This window comes from Trachypithecus francoisi, unplaced genomic scaffold (assembly GCF_009764315.1).
Source record: "Trachypithecus francoisi isolate TF-2019V2 unplaced genomic scaffold, Tfra_2.0 Lachesis_group16, whole genome shotgun sequence".
Classification (NCBI taxonomy): Eukaryota; Metazoa; Chordata; class Mammalia; order Primates; family Cercopithecidae; genus Trachypithecus; species Trachypithecus francoisi.
Genome location: NW_022681461.1, coordinates 96,756,153 through 96,778,086, shown reverse-complemented (window position 1 = coordinate 96,778,086; position 21,934 = coordinate 96,756,153). Strand labels below are relative to the sequence as shown.

Genomic DNA, 21,934 nt, shown 5'->3' with positions numbered 1-21,934 from the left:
AGGTCACTGGGGCAGGGGCTGTGTGTCAGGCACCGGGTAGCACCATCCTCAGAGAGGGCCCCGTTCCCACCCACCTCACCAGCCCCGCAGTGGTCCGGTCACTCTCTGAATCAGGATGGAGCCGGGCGGTGACCCCAGGCCATCCTCATCCACCCAGTGCCCTAGGTCTCCCCCTTAGCACCACAGAGCACAGAGAGGCACAGCCTGCCTGACCAAGGGTGGGTCTCCTCTGAGCAGGGTCCCTGTGCAACCCCTGGGCAAGGCAGCATCCCAGTCTGGAAGCCACAGCCCATCCTGAGCTGTTGTCCTGCCTAGGTTTGGAGCCAAGTCCTCCTGCTTCGAATTCTAAGACAGGAGGCCCCACTCTGTTCTCAGCAGCTTCTGCCTCTTGGCCTCAGCCAGGACAGACAAGCGCCCCAACTGCAGGGCCCAAGGGCCCGTCCTCAGCAGGGCTGCCTCACTCTGCCCTGGCCTTTGCCTCTGGGGTTGGGTCAACACACGGTAATGACAGCCCATAATTTCCCAGCTGCTGGGAAACAGGCCTGACCCATTGCGTGTGTGTGTTGGGTGCTGCTGAGGACGGAGTGGTGGCTACCTGGGGACAACAGCCTGGCTGGAAAAGGATGTGGATAAGAGCAAGGCCAGAATGTCTGCCCCTCCAGCCTGGGGTGCCAGGGACGTCAGGGAGGCGTGGCAGGTGGGCAGAGCCCTGTGGGTTTTGCCTGTGGCTGCAAAGCCTCGTCTAAACTGTGGTGGGGGGAGAAAGACCACGTGAGGCATGGAGGTGGATGTGTGAGGGGGGGTGTTCTGTGTGTGTCCATGTATGTGTGGTGTGTGTTGTGTGTGTGGTGTGTCCGTATGTGTGATGTGTGTGGTGTGTCAATGTGTGTTGTCATGTGTGTTGTGGGTGTGTGGTGTGTCTGGGTGTGTGTAGTATGTGTCCGTGTGTGTGGTGTGTGTGGTGTATGGGATGTTGTGTGTGGTGTGTGTGTGTGGTGTGTGGAGTGTGTCCATGTGTGGTGTGTGTTGTGTCTGTTGTGTGTGTGGTATGAGTTGCATATTTGTGTGTGTGGTGTGTTTGGTATGTGTGTTGTGTATGTTGTGTCTGTGTATGTTGTGTGTGTGGTGTGTCTGTGTCCGTGTGTGGTGCATGTTGTCTGTGTGTGGTGTGTATGTTGTGTGTGTGGTGTGTATGTTGTGTGTGTGGTGTGTGGTGTGTCTGTCCGTGTGTGGTGCATGTTGTCTGTGTGTGGCGCATGTTGTCTGTGTGTGGTGTGTATGTTGTGTGTGTGGTGTGTATGTTGTGTCTGTGTGGTGCATGTTGTGTCTGTGGTATGTGTGTGTGTTGTGTGGTGTGTGTTGTGTGTTGTGTCTGTGTGTGGTGCATGTTGTGTCTGTGGTGTATGTTGTGTGTTGTGTCTATGTGTCCGTGTGTGGTGCATGTTGTGTCTGTGTGTGGTGTGTGTTGTGTATGTTGTGTGTCCGTGTGTGTGGTGTGTGTATGTGTGGTGTATGGGGTGTTGTGTGGTGTGTGTGTTGTGTGTGTGGTGTGTGGAGTGTGTCCATGTGTGGTGTGTGTTGTGTCTGTTGTGTGTGTGGTATGAGTTGCATATTTGTGTGTGTGGTGTGTGTGTGTGTGGTGTGTTTGGTGTGTGTGTTGTGTATGTTGTGTCTGTGTATGTTGTGTGTGTGGTGTGGTGTGTCTGTCCGTGTGTGGTGCATGTTGTCTGTGTGTGGTGTGTATGTTGTGTCTGTGTGGTGCATGTTGTGTCTGTGGTTTGTGTGTATGTTTGTGTTGTGTATGTGTTGTGTGTTGTGTCTGTGTGTGTGTGGTGCATGTTGTCTGTGGTATGTGTTGTGTATGTTGTGTGTTGTGTCTATGTGTCCGTGTGTGGTGCATGTTGTGTCTGTGTGTGGTGTGTGTTGTGTATGTTGTGTGTCCGTGTGTGTGGTGTGTGTCCTTGTGTCTGTGTGTGGTGCATGTCCTTGTGTCTGTGTGTGGTGCATGTTGTGTCTGTGTGTGGTGTGTGTTGTATATGTTGTGTGTCCGTGTGTGTGGTGTGTGTATGTGTGGTGTATGGGGTGTTGTGTGTGGTGTGTGTGTGTTGTGTGTGTGGTGTGTGGAGTGTGTCCATGTGTGGTGTGTGTTGTGTCTGTTGTGTGTGTGGTATGAGTTGCATATTTGTGTGTGTGGTGTGTGTGGTGTGTTTGGTGTGTGTGTTGTGTATGTTGTGTCTATGTATGTTGTGTGTGTGGTGTGTCTGTGTCCGTGTGTGGTGCATGTTGTCTGTGTGTGGTGTGTATGTGTGTGGTGTGTATGTTTGTGTTGTGTGTGTATTGTGTGTTGTGTCTGTGTCTGTGTGGTGCATGTTGTGTCTGTGGTATGTGTGTGTGGTGTGTGTTGTGTGTTGTGTCTGTGTGTGTGGTGCATGTTGTGTCTGTGGTATGTGTTGTGTATGTTGTGTGTTATGTTGTGTGTCCGTGTGTGGTGTGTGTCCTTGTGTCTGTGTGTGGTGCATGTTGTGTCTGTGTGTGGTGTGTGTTGTATATGTTGTGTGTCCGTGTGTGTGGTGTGTGTCCTTGTGTCTGTGTGTGGTGTGTGTTGTATATGTTGTGTGTCCGTGTGTGTGGTGTGTGTCCTTGTGTCTGTGTGTGGTGCATGTTGTGCATGTGGTGTGTATGTTGTGTCCGTGCACATGGTGCACGTGTGCATATGTCAGCATGCGTTCATTTCTGTGCGCATGTGTTGTGTGTATGTCCTGGTGTGTCCATTTCCATGTGCCTGTATGTGGCCATGTGTTGTGTGCATGTGTCTGGATGTGTCCATCTCTATGTGTGCACATGTGTGAACATCTCCACTGTGCGTGTGTGTTGGGTGGAGTCTCACCTCAGACCCTCAGGGAAGGGTGGGCCCAGGGTACAGCCTGCCTGGTCCCACCCCAGAGTAGCTGAGGGCCCCAGAGTAGCTGAGGGCTGACCATGCGGGTTCCTGAGCTGACTAGGTGAGGGGCGAGCCCCACCGCCACCCCCTCCCACACCTGGGTGAGGGCAGCAGCAGTGAGGGCCCTGCCCACCCCGCAGTCTCCTCCAGTCCCCCAAGGCCCCGGTAGGGCCAAGTCCATGCCTCCCCAGCCCTGGCCTTGCAGCCGCTGCTGACCCGTCAGGCAGGCATGAATCCTTAAGGTTTGGCACCTGTGTGGGTGCCCTGGACACTGCCCTGCAGGACACACTGGGTCCTGGGTGCCAAGGTTGGGCAGGCCTCATGACACGGTGATCACAGGCTCAGCTGGAGGAGCGTTTGCTGATGCACAGGTGGTTGAGGGAAGAGCAGGCCACCTTGGGCCAGCTGTGCGTGACCCCAAGCAACATGGCTGTGGGTGGAGTAGGTGCCCTCGAGTCCCCCAGCCTGGGCAGGGGGTGGGGGGTGGGCCCAGCGCAGACCCAGCGCAGACCCAGCCACCTCTGCTCTGTGCAGCTGTGCTGAGGGCTCCTGTCTCCTGCCCCAGGTACGTGAAGGGCTACCCTCCCAACTCGCCCTACATTGGCAGCTCCCCAACCCTGTGCCACCTCCTGCCTGTGAAGGCCCCATTCTGCTGCCTGCGGCTGGACAAGGTAAGGCTGGTGGCTCGGCCGCACTCTGCGCCCCCAGACGCCGGCACCGGACCATGCACACCTGCCCTGGTTTCTCTTTGGTCACTTTACATTTCGCTATCATTGCAAACTTCTAGCAAAGCTGCAAGAATAGGAAAGCCGCAGACCCTTCACCCAGATTCAGCAGACGTTCCCTTCCCGTCCCGTTTGGGCTCTCCCTCTCCCAGTTTCTATGTTAGAGGCCCGTGTTTTCTGAACCATTTTGAGAACAGGTTGGAACCACCACACCCCTTTCCCCTAATACATCCACATGCCTTCCCAAAGATGAAGAACCATCTTGTAACCACAGCTCGTTAGGGCAGGGACCCTGGCCCGGCATGAATGTCTGATCCACTGTCCAGGTTCAGATTGCGCCGAGGGCCCCGACAGCCTTCAGTATCCTGCATGACAGTGTTTTCCCCGCAGGGAGCCTGTCCCGGCTGCGTCTGAGCACCCCTTTCTCATTACTCTCCGTTAATCTGGAATGTTCCCTGGGGTCTCTTGACCTTAATATTTTTGCAGAGCGGGGACCAGTGACTTGGTGGCGGGTGGGTCTGCCGATGTTTCTTGGTGGTGTGACTCTGCCTGCATGTGGGGCCAGCGCTCCCTGGAAATTCAGGGGTCAGTTGTCAGGTCATTGGTGATGTTAACTTGGATCTGGTGGCAAACTAGGGTCAGCAGGTTTCCCCACTGTGAAAATTACTGTTTTCCTTCTGGACTTAGCAGCTTCTCTGTGGGGGACGTGTTGAGATCAGGAAAGCAAACCGCTCGACCCAGCGGCTTCAGCATCCATCAGTGGGTTCTTTTTTGTTTATTTGTTGTTTGGGTTTTTTTTGAGATGAGGTCCCACTCTGTCATCCAGGCTGGAGTGCAGTGGTGGGATCATAGCTCACTACAGCCTCCATCTCCCAGGCTCAAGGGGTCCTCCCACCTCAGCCTCCTGAGTGGCTGGGACCACAGGCACGCACCACCACACCTGGCTAATTTTATTTTTATTTTTGTAGCGATGGGGGTCTCCCTATGTTGCCCAGGCTAGTCTCGAACTCTTGGACTCAAGTGATCCTCCCACCTCGGCCTCCCAAAGTCCTGGGGTTACAGGCCTGAGCCACCACGCCGGCCATCAGTGGATAGTTTCCAGTTCCGGAATCTCTCTCCAGCTGTGTGTTAGGGCTCAGCCACGGAGGGGACCTCTTCTTCCCCATGTGTGTGTCCTCCACGGACCACAGGCCCCCAGCGTATTCTGTGGGTTGTAATCTGTGGCTGGTCATCGCAGCAGCAGCATCCTTGACAGATCGTTGTTGATTCTGATGCTCAGACCCCCTGGGTTCTCTGGGTGGGGTGGGGACCTTCAAGTGGTTTCTGGGTGTTTCTGGCACGACCCCCTTACCCTTTGAGCTCATCTGTGCTTTCCAACCGGAGATGTTCCAGCCACATCTTGGCCTTCCCCAGCTCCAGTCTGGAATGAACCACTTCTCCAAGGAAGCCTGATTCCTTTTAGTGGAAAACGATGATTGAAAACCAAGATCTGGGCATGTGGCGTGCTCACGGCTGCTGGCGTCCCTGCTCTGAGCCTCTTGGTGGACAAAATGAGAAAAAGTGTGTGCACACACACGACACGTATCTGTGCCCATGCCTGGATCTCCAGCCACATGCCAAAACCACATGTTCACATGGACACTGCCCTTTCCAACCCTGACATGACTCTGCTCTGTGCCGCCTGTGGGCACAGCTGTAGCATCTGGTGGTGCCTGTAGCTCCCACCAGGTGCATGTAGGCCATGAAAGGGCTGTGGGCCGAGAGGCTGACGGCTGGGTGTTCAGGGGGGTTGTTTGGTGAGGGGTCTGGGAGGGCTCCAGTGGCCAGTAGGAGCCAGCCCTGATTCCAGCATCTGCCCCCAGGGCTGCAAGCACAACAGCTATGAAGACGCCAAGGCCTACGGGTTCAAGAACAAGCTGATCATCGTCTCGGCAGAGACGGCCGGCAACGGGCTGTACAACTTCATCGTGCCGCTGCGGGCCTACTACAGATCCCGCAAGGAGTTAAACCCCATTGTGCTGCTGCTGGACAACAAGTGAGGTTCCTGGGCTCTGCCCACCGCGCCCACCCGGGCCCTCAGACCTGCAGCCAGCAGCCTCCCCGACTGGGCCCACCCTTCACCTTTGCAGAGGGCATGGGAACATGGGGCCTCTGACCTGGTCCTCTCAGCTTTCCCCAAAAGGGGGGCTCTCCTCCCTGCTCCCAGCTCCCCCAAGCTCCCACTCCTGCTCCCAGCTCCCCCAAGCTCCCACTCCTGCTCCCAGCTCCCCCAAGCTCCCACTCCTGCTCCCAGCTCCCCCAAGCTCCCACTCCTGCTCCCAGCTCCCCCAAGCTCCCACTCCTGCTCCCAGCTCCTCCCCACTCCCAACTCCTCTAGCACCCAGCTCTTTCTCACTCCCAGCTCCTCCGGCTCCCAGCTCCTCCCCACTCCCAGCTCCTCTCTACTAGCTCCTCCCCACTCCCAGCTCCTCTCTACTCCTAGCTCCTCCCCACTCCCAGCCCCTCTCCACTCCCAGCTCCTCTCCACTCCCAGCTCCTCTCCACTCCCAGCTCCTCTCCACTCCCAGCTCCTCCTCACTCCCAGCTCCTCCTCACTCCCAGCTCCTCTCCACTCCCAGCTCCTCTCCACTCCCAGCTCCTCTCCACTCCCAGCCCCTCTCCACTCCCAGCCCCTCTCCACTCCCAGCTCCTCTCCACTCCCAGCTCCTCTCCACTCCCAGCTCCTCCAGCTCCCAGCTCCTCTCCACTCCCAGCTCCTCCAGCTCCCAGCTCCTCCTCACTCCCAGCTCCTCTCCACTCCCAGCTCCTCCAGCTCCCAGCTCCTCCTCACTCCCAGCTCCTCTCCACTCCCAGCTCCTCCAGCTCCCAGCTCCTCCTCACTCCCAGCTCCTCTGGCTCTCAGCTCCTCTAGCTCTCAGCTCCTCCCCACTCCCAGCTCCTCCAGCTCCTCCTTACTCCCAGCTCCTCTGGCTCCCAGCTCCTCCCCGCTCCCAACTCCTCCTTGCACCAGCTCCTCCCCACTCCCAGTTCCTCTGTCTCCCAGCTCCTCCCTGCTCTCAGCTTCTGTGGCTCCCAGCTCCTCCCACTCTGGTCATCTCTCTCCCTTTCCCCCTCCTCCTTTGACACTCCTTCTGTCCTATTTGCCTCCTGCTCCACTCATTCTGAGCCCCAGGATCTTCCTCCCAGGCACCTTTTTGCCTAGGGGACCCCTTTTTGTACCTTTTTGCCTAGAGGACCCCGAGATCCTGACAGCTGAGCTGTCCCACCCTCCCGGGCCTTGGTTTCCCCTTGAATAAAATAAAGAATGGTCTACTGGCCTTAAAGCATCCCCCAGGTCCCATACACTGCGGTTCTGGGGAACCCCTGCCTGACCCAGCTCTGCACATGGAGGGTAGGGCCTCACTGGGCCTGGGGAGGGCAGGCCTTGGAGCCGGGTGGGCCCCTCCAGGACCACTGTCCCCACAGGCCCGACCACCACTTCCTGGAAGCCATCTGCTGCTTCCCCATGGTCTACTACATGGAGGGCTCCGTGGACAAGTAAGGCGTGGCCCGCCATGGCTCAAGGGGGCTCCACACCTACCCCTCCCCTCCTCTTCCAAAGTCTGAGGTGGCCCCGACTGCAGGTGGGGTGGGGGGCTGAGGTCCTCCTGCCTTCTGACCAAATCCCGGGGGTCTGTTGGTGGGGAGTGGGCCATCCTCAGCCACGGGCTCCTGGTCCCGCCACCAGCCTGGACAGCCTGCTGCAGTGCGGAATCATCTATGCCGACAACCTGGTGGTGGTGGACAAGGAGAGCACCATGAGCGCCGAGGAGGACTACATGGCGGACGCCAAGACCATCGTCAACGTGCAGACCATGTTCCGGTGCGCCCAGCGTCCGGGGCTCGGCTCCAAACCACCCCACAGCCACGACCATGGGCCCTCGCCCTGAGACTCCCACAGCCATGACCACGGGACCCCGCCCTGAGACCCCCATGGCCAAGACCATGGGCCCTGCCCTAAGACCCCCACCCACAGCCACACGATCATGGGCCCCCACCCTGAGACCTCCCGCAGCCATAACGGCCCCACCCTGAGACCCCCACTGCCACCGTGGCCCCGCCCTGAGCCACCTCCACCTCCCCCAGGCTCTTCCCCAGCCTCAGCATCACCACGGAGCTCACCCACCCTTCCAACATGCGCTTCATGCAGTTCCGCGCCAAGGACAGCTACTCTCTGGCTCTTTCCAAACTAGAAAAGGTGAGCAGCCCTGCCCCGTGCCAGCTGCCACCCCAGGAGCCCAGAAAGAGTGGGAGAAAGGGGCTTGGGGAAAGGGGGCCAGTGCCATGGGAGGCGGGGCTCCTGCCCCCCCCTGCTGGGGAGCTCAGGAGAAGGGGTGGGGGCCCAGCATGGACGGGGGGCTCTTGATGGTGGAGCCAGGAGGTAGAGGCAGGACGTTTCCCTGACCTCGTGTGGGGCACTGGGAATGTGGCCCGTAGCAGCCCTCCATCTCCCTGAGCAGGGACCGGGCCTGGCCGTGTCTAGAGGCCAAGGCCATCTGCTCTGGGATGGTCAGTTGGTCAGAACCCCCGTAGGGAGCCCTCAGATCGGTGGTTCCACATAGTTGGGCTGGTAGCTCTTAGTACAAGTAACGCACACGGCTGCGCCCTTCCAGACTCCTCCGCTGCCCCGGCCGCTATGCCCGACCTTGAAACACATTCATTGTAACCACTGCCTCCTTGTATTGACAAGGGACCGAGGGCCTGAGAGGGAAGGAGCCTGCCCTGGATTGCAAGTGGCTGGGCTGGAATTGGCTTTCTGCCTCAGGAGCTCCATGACGAGCACCACCCAGTGTCAGGTGTGGAACGCAGGGGCACAGGCACTGTTGCTGTTGCCTTGATGTTTGGCTGACCCCAGCCCCACCCCATTCCCCACCTGCTCAGGCTGGGGCAGCACCACCTTGTCTACACTGGGGCCGGCGCCCGGGCAGCCCTAGGCTGAGACCAGGGAGCGAGAACCTTGGTCAGGAGCAGCAATGCCGTCTGTTCCACACAAACCCCGAGCTCACCGGTCTGGGCTGAAGTCCTCATCGGTGAGCTGCTGGGGCCTGCGTCGCTGGAGGAGTGTGACACCGTGGAGGAACTACTGAGCCAGGCCAGGCCTGACCGCCAACACCAGGCAGAGGACACACATGGGCACTGCCTGCGACATGGACACGGCTTTGTCCCACCTGAACCTGATGGAGAGTGAAAGTGTGTTCCGGCCAGCCAGAGTCAGTTCTGCCCCATAGAGACGCAAGGAGGCCTGGCTGGTCAGCCACCAGGTCAATAGGGGCACCTGCCTCGGAGATGCCAGCCTGAGGCATAGGGGGACGCTCGGGCAGCTGGTCTCACCACAGGAGAGGGCTCTGTCTGCACTGCCCGCCACCCAAGCCCACCCTAGAGCCTGCCCTGCCCGGTGGCAGGAGCCCCTGGCCCCAGTGCCCGGCTCAGCCGGCAGAGGGGTGTGCTCTGCAGCTCAAACCGTGCAAGGGGAAGAAGTTTGCAGGATTCTGTGTTCAGGGGCCGGGCCGCTCCCCAGGGCTGGGAGGACTCTCCAGATCTAGAAGACTGAGTCTGACCCAGTGTGGACCGGGAGGCTGCCATGCAGTCGGGGTCCAGGTAGTCATCCTGGCGCAGCTCCTCCGGCCTCAGCCTGGCACCTCTCTGTCCCACAAGATGGCTTGAAGGTTGGGTCAGCAAGCACGCGGACAACACGCTCCTACCGGCCTTCCCACCAGGCAGCCATCGCCAATCACCCACCCTCTGCCCGCTGTGGAGCCCCAGCTCCTTCCCCAGCTTCGCCTCCACTGGGGCCCTGTGCTGCCAGGGCGGGTGCGGCCAGCTCTCCATCTCAGGGCAGTGGACAGTCCTGGGCTCCAGCTCCAGTCATGTGGTTCTGCGGCAATTGTGTGACAGGGACCAAGGAGAAGTCAGGGAGAAGTCCTCCAAGGAGAAGTCAGGACGTCAGCAAAGCCCCTGGAAGCAGCCGTGAGTTCCTCTGGGGCTGACATGGTGCTGGGGTCCATGTGCAACAGACACCCTGGACCCTGGGCAGGGCCAGGCATATACAGAGACGTGGGGCCAAGGGAAGAGAGGGCGCCGTGGACCACCTGACCCATCGCCCACTGGAGAGGCTGGGATCTGCCTCCCTGGCATGCAAGGATCCCGTAGAAGGAACCAGGGGCCGCGTCTTCTCCAGCCTGGGTAGCCTTGGCGCCAGCTTCCCCGTGGGTCTGACAGGCCAGCATACGGTGACCTGCTTCCAAGAGGGACACCTGTGGCAGCTTCAGACCCTTATTTAAAAGACATTAATGCCAATTTATTATTATAAAAATGTACGTTTATTATATTATGTATTTTACTTCAAAGAATACTGAAAAAAAAAAAAAAAAGTTACCCCAAATCCCTGCAGCCAACATCTGCTACATCCAGGCACAGTGGAAGGATAAAGACAGGATTCCAGGCGTGACTCCGGAAGGAAAAAGGGAGGAGGTGGAGCTGGCATACAGGGCCGTCAGTGGCACGGCAGCTCATGCCTGTAATCCCAGCACTTTTGGAGGCTGAAGCAGGAGGATCACTTGAGGCCAGAAGTTCAAGACCAGCCCAGTCAACATAGCAAATCCCCATCTATACCAAAAATTTAAAGGCTGGGCGCGGTGGCTCACGCCCGTAATCCCAGCACTTCGGGAGGCCAAGGTGAACGGATCACCTCAGGTCAGGAGTTCAAGACCAGGTTGGCCAACATGGAGAAACGCTGTCTCTACTAAAGACAAAAAGTGGCCAGGCGCACGCCTGTAATCCCAGATACTTGGGAGGCTAGAGCAGGAGAATTGCTTGAACCCATGAGGCAGAGGTTGCAGTGAGCCAAGAGTGTGCCACTGCACGCCAGGCTGGGCGACAGAGTGAGACCCTGTCTCAAAACACAAAGCAAAAGAATAAAACTATTATTAAGGATGCTGCCGGTGGGCTGACATGCATCCTACCTTGAGGGCTGGCTCCGGAAGGTTCTCAGAGCCCTAGTGTGAGAGAGGAGCCCCTCCTGCCGCCCACCTCCCCCGGTCTCCAGCACCCAGGACTTCTCTGCCACTTCATTGCTTTCACATGGTCAGCTTGTGTGATCTCTCCTCACCAGGAGCCTTCCTTCAGGCTGGCTCTGCCCGCCCGGGGGCTGCACGGTGCCTGCCCTGCTCCCGCTGACCGGAGGTCTCGTTCTCAGGAAGGGCTCATCCACCCCTGTGTGCTCCTGTCTTCGCTGTCACTTGTGAACGGGACCCACTCAGCCCCTGCTGAAGCCCTCCTGTCCCTCCAGGGCCGCCACCTGCCGGGCCTTCAGCAGAACAAAGAAGTGGGTTTCTTGTCCAGAAAGCAGGAGGAAATCTCTGGAAGGTCCTGAAACATCCAGCTTTTTCCTTCCATGTCTCTCTCTGGCCCTGTCGTGGTTCTTGCTTCCTGTTTAGCGTTGTTCTGAGTAAAGGAAAATTAAAATTGCAAGTTGTTCTAGGAATTTCATGTTCATCTCCATGAAGTGGAGCTGGAATTCTGGATGCAAGTCACCGTGATTGCAAACTCACACGCCCGTCGCAGCTCATCGCACCTGTTTCTTGCTCCAACAGTGGGAACGCCGCACGGAACTAACTCCGCTGTTTCTCATGCCCCAGCCTTCCCGCCGGCCACTGAGTAAGGGCGGACCCGGAGGAAAAGGGGCTTCTGCCTGATTGTCCTGTCGCCGTCAGTTCTTTTATCTGTGAATCGAGTTCTGGTTCCAGGGGGAAGTGTGGCCTCCGTGGGCGCACACACCTGCCTGTGCACACTTGCTTGGAGGCCGAGCTCCAGGGTTGGGGCTCTCTCCTGAAGAGTGGCCCGAGAGATGGCCACGGCCGAGTCCGGAACCCGTGGATGTACCACCTCACGTGGCAAAAGGGCCTCTGCAGATGGGATTAAGTCACGGGCCTCGAGATAGGAGATTCCCCTGGAGCATCCAGCAGGTTCACGCCGTCAGGGTCCTTCTAGGGAAAGGCCAGAGGTCCCTGTCCGGTGGGAAGCAGCTGCACAGCCAGCTCTGAAGAGGGAAGAGGGAGCCACGAGCCAAGGCAGGCGGCCTCCAGGAGCTGGAAAAGGCGAGAGAAGGAGCCCCTCAGGCATCCAGAGGGAGCAGGGCCCTGCCCAGGCCTGGATCCAGCCAGAGACACTTCAAACTCCTAAATCCAGAACCGGGAGAGAGGAGACAGGTGTCATTTTAGCTGCTAAGTTTGCAGTCATTTGTTACGGGAGCCCCAGGAAACTCACACAGCGGGTCCATGGTGAGCCTGGAGCGCCGGGACAGGAGGCCAAGGACAGCAGGCAGCCTGATGCTTGCTCCTCTTCAGCCCAGGCCCCACGCGCCCTCCAACACCACTTAAAAAAGTGCAGGAGAGGATTATCAGGAGGATTTGGAATTTTGGGATGGCAAGAGCAGGGCACTTGACCAAACGCAGTGCCTATGGCAGCCGCCGGGAGTCCGTCTTCTCATCAGAGCCCCACATCACTCCTCCCGGGCTCTTGCCCTGAGTGTGTCTGGGAAGATACAGCTTGTTCAGGCCTGCTGGTGTGTGCACACATGCACACACACACTGTGTACACATACACCATGCACACATGTGCACACAGGTCCCATGCACACACATGTATGGTGCACACGTGCACATACAGTGCCCTTGCCTCCGTGGCTGCCGTGCCACTGAAGGGACCTCAGCACCAGCCCATCTGAGGCCCCTCCTTTCCCACAGAGGGAGCGAGAGAACAGCTCTAACCTGGCCTTCATGTTCCGCCTGCCCTTTGCCGCCGGCCGCGTCTTCAGCATCAGCATGTTGGACACACTGCTCTACCAGGTCAGCTGGGAAGCGGCAGCAGGAGGGTGGCTCCTGGGTGGGACCCCCGTCATGCCCTCGGCTCTGCAGCCTGGTCCCCACTCTGAGTGACAGGCCTCCCTCTGAACGACCTTCCCTGGATTCCAAGGAGACCTCTGGGCCCTGTCCTTGCCCTGGGGATTTCTGGGCCCTTTTTGACCTATGGGTGCCTGGCAAGTGCGTTTTCTTAGAAAAGGCATTCCAGAACTCTGCCTGTGGGTCATGTGGTGCTTGGGTACCTGGTGGTTGTGTGTGTGCGTGAGGGGGGCGAGCCTGTGGCCAGTGGGGTGTGGACCTGTGTCCTACGCCCATGCCCGTGTGCCTTGCTGTGGCCCCCTCCCTCCCTGGCCAGTCCTTCGTGAAGGACTACATGATCACCATCACCCGGCTGCTGCTGGGCCTGGACACCACGCCGGGATCGGGGTACCTCTGTGCCGTAAGTGCCCCTGGCCGGGCCGGGCTGGGGTGTGCTAGGCTGTCCCGAGTGGGTGGATGGGCACCCGCCCCCAATTCACAGTGGCCAGGAGGCTCTGGGTGCCGCCACCTGCCCCGGCCGACTCAGAGCTCCTGCCCTGCAGATGAAAATCACGGAGGACGACCTGTGGATCCGCACGTACGGCCGCCTCTTCCAGAAACTCTGCTCCTCCAGCGCCGAGATCCCCATCGGCATCTACCGGACAGAGAGCCACGTCTTCTCCACCTCGGAGGTTCTGGGGCAGCCCCTGTCCTGTGTGACCCACGTCATCCCCACCTTCTGGGGGCTGGGACCGTGGCAGCCCCTGTCCTGTGTGACCCGCACCATCCCCACCTTCCGGGGGCTGGGACCGTGGCAGCCCCGCTGTCCTGTGTGACCCACGCCATCCCCAGCTTCCGGGGGCTGGGACCGTGGCAGCCTCTGTCCTGTGTGACCCACGCCATCCCCACCTTCCGGGGGCTGGGACCGTGGCAGCCCCGCTGTCCTGTGTGACCCACGCCATCCCCAGCTTCCGGGGGCTGGGACCGTGGCAGCCCCGCTGTCCTGTGTGACCCACGCCATCCCCACCTTCAGTGTCGGGAACTAGATCAGCTTTGCCACTGCCGGCAGCTCTTTCCGTCTGGTCCGTGTGCCCATATGCAGTGCTTCCAGCTGGAGCAGCCATGACCCCTACTGGGGGCAGAGAGGCTCAGGGGAGGCTTGAGGAAGAAGATGGGCAGCCCCTGTGCTGCAGCCCACACAGCGGTGGGCACCGTGCCTGCCAGCCCTAAGTGTGTTCTATGCAGACCCCAGGCTGAGGCGATGTGGGGGGCAGGGGCACGCCCACAGGTCCCAGACTGTGCCTATTTCCTTTGCAGCCGCACGACCTCAGAGCCCAGGTAAGTGCCCGCTCTGCGCCCACACAGCCTCTGCCAAACACCAGAGCATCGCAGCCTCACGTGGAGAAGCCTGCCAGGCCCCACCCACCCACCTGCCCCCCCACAGGGCCCTGGAGAAGCCGAGGCGGGAGTGGGTTCCGCGGATGTGTCGGCCCCAGCATGGCTCAGAGAAGGCTCTTGACAGTCACTCCCTCCTGCACTGGTGGGGAAACTGAGGCCTGGGGGAGTAGCCTGTGAGTTTGGACACCAGTTGCACCCCCGCCCCTCCCAGGCCCAGCCCTGGCTCCCCCAGGCCCCACCAAGGCAGGCAGCCCCCATGCCCCTCTGGCCTGACCATCCAGCCCCCAGCCTCCCAGGCCTTTCTGAAGGTGCCGCCCAGGTGGAGGGCCCGCCTCTTCCCAGCACCCCACACCCCACAGGCCCTGGCCCCTCACATTCTCCCGGTTCAGGGCCTCCGAAGGGTGTGTTTGCAAGAGGGACCAGGGCCCATCTGCAGATGGAGAAATTGACATACAGAGGGGGTGACCCCCCAGGGCAAGGCCAGGATGTGCTGGGGTCCAGATGGGTCCCCAGCCGGACCCACAGAAAGAAGGGCCCAGAGAGGTGAAGGGAGCTGCCCTCAGTAGCCTGGCGAATCCCTTGACCAGGCCCGGGCAGGGTGGGTGGCCCGGCACTCTGAGCTCAGAAGGAAACCTCGGACCAGGCACGTTCTTTCCAGAGGCGGGAGGCACATGCACCCTGGGGTCTGTCCTCGTCCTCTTCCCTGACACCCCCAGCCGCTCCCACGTGGGCCCCAAGCCCCAGAGCCCACACCTCCTCCTAAGCCCTGCCCCTCCCCGCCGCCTCACCCCTCCCCGCCGCCTCACCCCTCCCCGCCCTACCCAGTCCCAGATCTCGGTGAACATGGAGGACTGTGAGGACACACGGGAAGCGAGGGGGCCCTGGGGCTCGCGCGCTGGCACTGGAGGCAGCTCCCACGGCCGCCACACGGGCGGCAGTGACCCCGTGGAGCACCGGCTGCTGCGGCATAAGAGTCTGCAGTGGGCCCGGAGGCTGAGCCGCAAGGTACCCAAGCAGGCAGGCCGGGCGGCGGCTGCGGAGTGGATCAGCCAGCAGCGCCTCAGCCTGTACCGGCGCTCTGAGCGCCAGGAGCTCTCGGAGCTGGTGAAGAACCGCATGAAACACCTGGGCCTGCCCACCACCGGCTACGGTAAGGGCGCCCGGCGTGGGTGGGGGCAGGACGGACAGACTGGGCCAGGGTCAGACCACAGCCAGGAACAGTTGGCCACGGCATCCCAGGGCCTGGGCCATCCTGTCTGTCGTCCGTCTGTCTGCCAGCCTTTCTGGCCATGCGCTGCCTGCCCCTACTGTGGGGTCAGCTGTGGGCACCACCACCACGGCCCAGCAGAGGTCCTGTGCAGAGGAGGGTGGAGGAGGGGAGTGGCCATGGCCCACCCTGGTGCTGGGAGGCCACAGGACCCTATGGCATCCCTAAGTGCTGAGCCCCATAGGGAGGCGCTCGCTCCCACTGCCCTGAGGCCTCAGTTTCCCTCTCTGCCAAATTAGAGACAGGAGTTGGCTGAACCCTTCAGCCAGGGGAGGCAGCTGTGGGGTGGAGAGGGCGAGGCTGGGTTCCCCAAGTCAAGGGCGTCAGTTAGCAATGGGCCAGCAGGCTGCAGCTAGTCCTGCTGGACAGCGGATACCCAGGGCCCCCGAGTTCTCGCAGAGGACAAGACTGTGTTGGGGACCCCCTCCCCCAGCCCTCCCAGCAGCCAGGGTAGGGGGGACCTTGTCTTGGGGGGGATGACTAGGGGAACAGCCCATGCCAGGACACACCTCTGTCCACCATGGGCCTGCTGCCACTCCCACGGCACAGCCCCTCCTGCGGTCCAGGGAGCCCAGTGTCCGTCTTCAGCAACAGATCCGTACAACCCCGTCTCTCTGCGCCTTGTGATGGGAAATGTGCTTGGGCTTGGGGGCCCTACATGCCTTGCCTGGCGAGGAGAGACACTCATCCCCTCCCTCCTTCTAGAGACGCTACCTCCATTGATGAGGCCACAGGCCCCAGCTCCCCGGCACTGGGCCACTGCCCAGTGATATCCACCCCTGGGCCGTGTCAAGGCTCCACCCTCCCTTTGTTCCATCTCGGGGATGTGTCCAATGCTCAGGGCTGCCTCTGTCCCTTCGGGGTGCCTGGTCTCCCAACCCTGCTTCCTACGTCCGTCACCTAGGTCGAGGTCTTGAGTCCCCTGAGCAGAGGCAGGAGCTCAGGGCTGGCCCAGGAGATGCTCACAGGTCACTGGGCTGGGCCAGCCTGTGGGCCCGAAGGAGACTCAGAGGCCAGGGTTTGGGGAACAGGTGGCCCGTGAAGACCTTTCCTGGCCCCCAGCCTCGTGGGCGCTATGGAGGACGCCCCCCTGTCCCTGCCTTGAAGCTGCCCTCCGTCCCCACAGTGTCCCTGTCCCGGGAGGGGCTTCATGCCCTTTCAGGTGGGGCTCCCAGGGCTGAGAGGGGTGCCCAGTGTTCACGTTCGTGGCCCCCCTTTGACTGTTGGCAGAGGATGATCCAGCCCTGTCCGGCCACCCCCAGAGCTGGTGCCTGCCTCTGCGACTGCTGCCTGTCCCCCGAGCTTGGCAAGGGAGGAGCAACTGCGTTTCTGGTGACCGACTCGCTTCCGGTGGCTGGCGCTGGCTGCAGGTCCTGGGGTGGCCGGCCTCCTGTGCAGCAGCTGCCCCCGCACACCCGCCCGCTGTGCCGGCCGCCCGCACCTCGCTTGCTGACACACTCTCTCTCTTCTGTCTGTCTGTGCCTCTTTCTGTGTGTTCTGTAGAGGACGTAGCAAATTTAACAGCCAGTGATGTCATGAATCGGGTAAACCTGGGATATTTGCAAGGTAATTCTGCTCTGGCGGGTGCCGACCGCTGCACCACAGGGCTCACCAACCCTTCACCGCCGGCAGCCTTGCCGCGCCGTCCCGGCCAGGCAGGTGGACGGGAGCCGTGAGAGCACGTCCCAGGTGTCAGACCAGGCAGCCCTGCTGGGCAAAGCCTCGCATGTTGACAGAGTGTCCCCTGGCTGGGCGTTGAGGACGGGCCTGAGGCTGAGGTCCGGGGCTTGTGCTGGTCAAGGTGCTGTTGGCCGCCAGGCGGAGTGGCAATTGCCCAGCTCTCAGGCTCACTCTGGTGCTTCTCCTGCTTTGCTGTTTACGATGAGCCACCCTGGCCTACAGCCAGCCCCACAAGCGGTCCGAGGACCCCAAGCCCCTCTGCTCTTAGGAAGCACCCACATGGTCCCAAGCCAGGGCCTCGGGAGGAGCTCGGTGAAGCCGGGGCTGGATGCAGGGGTGGGGATTCCAAGCCGCTAGGAGTGGGCAGGCTTTGTGGCTGCCCAGGCCAGGTGGATGGTAACCTTCATCCCCCAGCTGGGGCTCCACGAGGGGATTTTTCCTGCTCGTCTGGGGCACAGCTGCTCCACATCCCATTCTGTTCTGGGTGCTCAGCCACCCAGCACCCTGTTTCCTCCAAGAACATGCTGTGCCCCGTCAGCGCTCAGAGCAGAGTCCCGGCTGGGGCGCTCCCTGGGGTCCTGGTAGCCTCAGGGGAACTCAGAGCCTGCCCCCGCTGCCACCCCTCCCTACAGGGTAACCCAGGAGCTTGAAGGGCCTCCTGAGCCCAGGCAGGTGTTAGCTCGGGCGGGATATGTTTGCCAGGATGGCCTTGCAGCCGGAGGCAGGGCCAGGCCTGGAGCGGCCACGGAAGTAAAGCGTCAGCCTCTCCCGGTTCCGTGCTTTTCCCTACGATGGCGCTCATGGAAGACCCTCGCTCTGCCGGGCACTGTGGCGCTTGGACCTGCAGCTAGTGGCCTTCATGAGTGGGACGCCTGCATTTCCCGCTCCCCTCACCCGCCACGGCTTCCTGCGGCTCCTGCTGCGGCTCCAGGGCAGGCGCGACCACGGCAGGCTTGGGGGTCGAGGGCTCACAGGACTCGCGCGGCAGGCATCTCCTGGGCTCGGCCTACATGCCTGGGGTGATGAAGGTGCCAGGGCTTTGGGGCTGCACCCCCGTTTGGATTCAAGCGGACCCTAGGCCAGGACGCAGAACAGGAAGAGTCACTCTCTTTGCAGGGAGGGTGGGCAGCATCCTGGGGCCCCTCCAGCGTGCAGCCCCCCACCCCACACACACAGCAGGAGGAGCCACCTCAGCCCCGATACACAGACCCCGTCTTCACGCCGCCTCACGGCTGCTCTGGGGGTAGGCACTAGTTACCCCCAGTTTATAGAGGAGGAAACTGAGGCTCGGGTGGCAGTAGCTCTGGCCCGGCATGGGGGATTCAGGCAGGAGTGACTATGGATGCCAAGGGCCAGGGATCTGGAAGTTCTGGGGCCTGCAGGGTTAGGAAGCGGGTGAGGGGCAGAGCTACCACTGAGGCCTGGAGTGAAGGTTGGAGGGTCTGGGTGGAGGAGTCAGGTAGCCTTGGGGACCAGGGGTGAGGTGGCCCTGCCCCAGGACATTCACCAGAAGAGCCAAAGCCAGCCCCTGCCTCGCCCCTGCCTCACCCCAGGCCCCCAGGCACACCTGCTGCCAGCCTTCACCAAACACAGTGGACACGCGAAGCTAGTCCTCTGCGCCCATCCTGGGCAGCCAGGACCAGTGCCATGTGACTGACCACAACCCAGCCCCGGCACTGCAGCTGGGACCCAGCGTCCCCACCCACCACCCAGCCCAGCCCAGCCCAGCTCAGCCCAGCTACGTGCTCTGCTCACTTCAGAAGCATGTGGTCCAGGCACCCCAGGGGGAAAAGCTGAGGCCTGGCAGCCAGTCTGTGCCTGCTGGGGTGAAACGAGCTGGTGGCCCCTTGTTCTTGGTGTCCCACTGGGTGCTCATCACAAAGCCAGTCAGGCAGCGCGGGGGCAAGTACTTACTAGAGCCGCCCACACCACCACTCCCTGCACCACCCGCCATGCGGCCACCCCAGAGGTGTGTGTGGGCACAAGGGCGGGGTGGGTGTGCCTCCCTGCACAGCCTCAACGTGAGGCCCCTGGGCCTCTACCAAAGGCCTGGGGAAGACCCTGCCATGGGTTTTGGGAAGACAGCAAAACAGCTGTGAGGGGCAGGTGTCAGGCCGTCCCACCCCGCAGGCATGGACACAGGAGCTGGCACCAAATGACCTGCCGCCGTGTGCGAAAGGCCCGAGGCAGAGCTGTCCAGGTCACCCCCCAGGTCCTAGCCTGTGCCCCCGCCTCCCTGGCAGCAGCTGTGCTCACGCTGTGGGAACTCCGAAGCCCCCACTGCAGTGGGACCAGCATGGCCCCCACCTGGCTGGCCAGGAGCCTCCCTGACTTTTGTCTTCTCAGGGGCCATGGCAGGGCTGTCCCAAGGGGAGAGGACGGGCAGAGAGAAGGGAATGGCAGCAGCCAGGGTGGAGGCTCCCTGGGGTTCCCCTGTCCTGGGTCACCTTTGTTCTCTGTCCTTGGAGTCCTGGAACAGGAATCCAGGAGGTTCCCTTAGACACCATCAGATGCATAAACTGAGGCTACAGGCCCTTCCCTCCCGGCCAGTGAACCCAGGGCCACTGCTGGGATGGTGGGCTCTCCCTCCCTGTGCTTGGCCCCGCGGAGACTGTGGGATGACGGGGGGCAGTGTTTCTCCCAGGACTGTTTTCACCCCATGGGACACATCCCCCCTCCCACGCCATGAGCCAGACGCCAGGCTGTCTCCCATGAGGGGCAGGGCCATGTTCTCAGAGGGATGAGCTGGGGGCTGTTCTGGGCTGATGCCACTTGGGACTTAAGTCTGAAGCAAAGGGCTGATCACAGCAAGTGGGAGTGGCCTGCCCAGGGACGGCAGCAGCTGCAGGGCCCTGTGGGAGGGACGGGGCTGAGCAGCCTCTGGAGGCCGAGGTGGGTGTGTGTGAATGTGGAGGACGGCGTGCGGGTGTGTATACGAGTGAGTGTGCAGGGGTCTGTGGATAGCATAGGTATGGGTGGCTGTGAAGATCTGTGCAGATAGACACAAACGTGTGGGGGATACAGAGGTGAATTGCAGGTGTGTAGGCATGTGCGTGTGTGCACAGGTGTGCGCAGGTGTAGATGAAGGCGTGCATGCATGTGAGGTGAACAAACACGTCCCAGGGCGTGCAGGCTGACGTGTGTGCTGGTGTGTACAGGTGTGCTTGGTGCCTCTGCTCAGGCCCACCCCTTTGCTGTGATGCCACCCGGCACCGGAGGGGGGGTGCAGGTTGGAGCTGGCTCCCAGCTGCCCTCCTGGCTGCCCCATGTGGGGATGGGCCCTGGCTGGGCTCACCAGGATGAGGTGCTGGAGCAGAATGGTCAGGAAGGCCGGAAAGACTCAGCTCATCCTGGAGCCCCCCCATACCTCCGGACCCCTGTGGAGCTGGGAGGGGGAGGGCTGGGGGGTGACGTCTGCCCGGTTGTGTCCTTTGCAGACGAGATGAATGACCATCAGAACACCCTCTCCTATGTCCTCATCAACCCTCCACCCGACACGAGGCTGGAGCCCAGCGACATTGTGTGAGTAGCACCTGTGGGCCATGTGGAGACCCCCCCTGAGCACCAGGTGGGCACTGGGGAGACGAGGCCACAGGCACCACAGTGGGGCTGCTGGGCAGGGGCTGCCCGGCCCACGTCCACTCCAGGGTCCCCTCTGCCCTCCCGCAGCTATCTCATCCGCTCCGACCCCCTGGCTCACGTGGCCAGCAGCTCCCAGAGCCGGAAGAGCAGCTGCAGCCACAAGCTGTCGTCCTGCAACCCCGAGACTCGCGATGAGACACAGCTCTGAGCCAGCCCTGCAATGAGCTCGGGCCATCAAGCCCAGGGTCCTCAGGAAGGACGTGGAGGAGCGTGTGAGGACACAGTGGCACTAGCGTGACCCTGGGGATGCCACACTTGGCTCACCGTGGCTCCTGGGACTCCACCCTGGAAAGGAGCCCCTCATGCAGGGGGAGGGCCAGCTCACCCTCGGGTACCTGCAGGCTAGTGAGGAGAGTTTTTTAACCTATTTTTACAGACCGATGCAGTCCACTTCTCTTTACACAGATGTACCGTAACTCGTGACCAGGGCTGGCTGGGAGGGCAACGCGGGGACCAGACACCTTGCAGGGCCGAGCCCAGGCTGTGCTGGAGGGTGGGGCTGGGGTGCATGGGGAGGGGAAGAGAACCCAGAACCCAGGAGCCCTGCGTGGGCCACACCCAACTCAGAACCAGCCTGAGCTTTCATGGCCAAGCGGCCTCACTTCCTTCCAGCCAAGGCCTGGGGGCCGGGGCTGCCATGCTGCACTCTGTGGGGCGGGTGAGGGGCACCCTCTGCTCTTTGCTGTCCTGAGCCCTTTCGGAAGTCAAGCAGCAAAGGGCCCGGGGAAGGCAGGCGTGTGTGAGGGGTGCATCCCCAGGTGCCCCAGAGGGCCCTGTTGCCAAGGACCTTTCTGAAGGTCACGAGCAGAAGCAGAAGACGCCGTTTCCTCTACTTCACACTGAACTTTCCCGGCCACTGCGTCTGGGGGGCGTTGGGTGGAAGATGGTGCATTTCCACGGACCGTTTATACACTTACCTTTTAAAGCAAAGCCTTGTTTTCTAAACCCCTGACTTGTGAAGCACAATTCAGCCTCCGGGCTGGGCCACGTGGAGGGAGAGGACCTTCTTAGCAAGGCGAGATCCCGGGCGGCGGCTGACATCAGGAGCGCCGCCCTGCGTCCTTTGCTGCTGGTTCCTTACTGGTTTGTACGGTCAGTGCTGGAACCTTCTATTAAACGGATGCATTCTGGAGGCATGAAGTTACAAGTTGCCCCGCTTGTGGTTCCAAAGCTCTCACCCCTCCCAGCCACCCCATTTTAAGGGTTAGAAACATCTGCTGGGGTCCCCACCCCAACCCCACAGGCAAGCTCCCATTCCCCAGCCAGACCAGGACAGTCCTTCCAAAACTCGGGAACCAAATTGTATTTGGCTACTGGTGACTGAATCCTGGTAGCCAGGAAACCCGTCTGGTGGTGGGGGTCC

General features: G+C 61.0%; 1 protein-coding gene and 1 long non-coding RNA gene across 9 annotated transcripts in view; one reads left to right on the top strand and one right to left on the bottom strand.

Annotated features, from left to right (window-relative positions):
• Positions 1-21,715, top strand: part of KCNT1 (potassium sodium-activated channel subfamily T member 1) — a 92,085-nt gene extending 70,370 nt beyond the window's left edge. For 4 of the 6 annotated variants that reach the window (XM_033238591.1, XM_033238590.1, XM_033238589.1 and 1 more), the window contains 13 exons: positions 3,507-3,612; positions 5,529-5,701; positions 7,132-7,203; positions 7,394-7,528; positions 7,792-7,903; positions 12,450-12,551; positions 12,922-13,005; positions 13,148-13,276; positions 13,902-13,922; positions 14,808-15,132; positions 16,753-16,815; positions 20,367-20,451; positions 20,599-21,715. In XM_033238591.1, the coding sequence (XP_033094482.1) occupies positions 3,507-3,612; positions 5,529-5,701; positions 7,132-7,203; positions 7,394-7,528; positions 7,792-7,903; positions 12,450-12,551; positions 12,922-13,005; positions 13,148-13,276; positions 13,902-13,922; positions 14,808-15,132; positions 16,753-16,815; positions 20,367-20,451; positions 20,599-20,719 (1,528 nt within the window). In that variant the 3' untranslated portion in view covers positions 20,720-21,715. The remainder of the gene's footprint in view (positions 1-3,506; positions 3,613-5,528; positions 5,702-7,131; positions 7,204-7,393; positions 7,529-7,791; positions 7,904-12,449; positions 12,552-12,921; positions 13,006-13,147; positions 13,277-13,901; positions 13,923-14,807; positions 15,133-16,752; positions 16,816-20,366; positions 20,452-20,598) is intronic. The other 2 variants (XM_033238595.1, XM_033238593.1) reach the window with 1 other exon arrangement.
• Positions 11,094-14,062, bottom strand: LOC117099175. Of its 3 annotated transcripts, none has more exons than XR_004443728.1 (4): positions 13,494-14,062; positions 12,474-13,436; positions 11,279-12,237; positions 11,094-11,148 (listed from the first exon to the last, which is right to left on the bottom strand). It is a non-coding gene; the product is annotated as an uncharacterized LOC117099175 (long non-coding RNA). The 3 variants fall into 3 exon arrangements; XR_004443727.1 differs by having other exon boundaries at positions 11,105-11,792; positions 11,971-12,237; XR_004443726.1 differs by having other exon boundaries at positions 11,105-12,237.
• Positions 21,716-21,934: the final 219 nt, after the last annotated feature.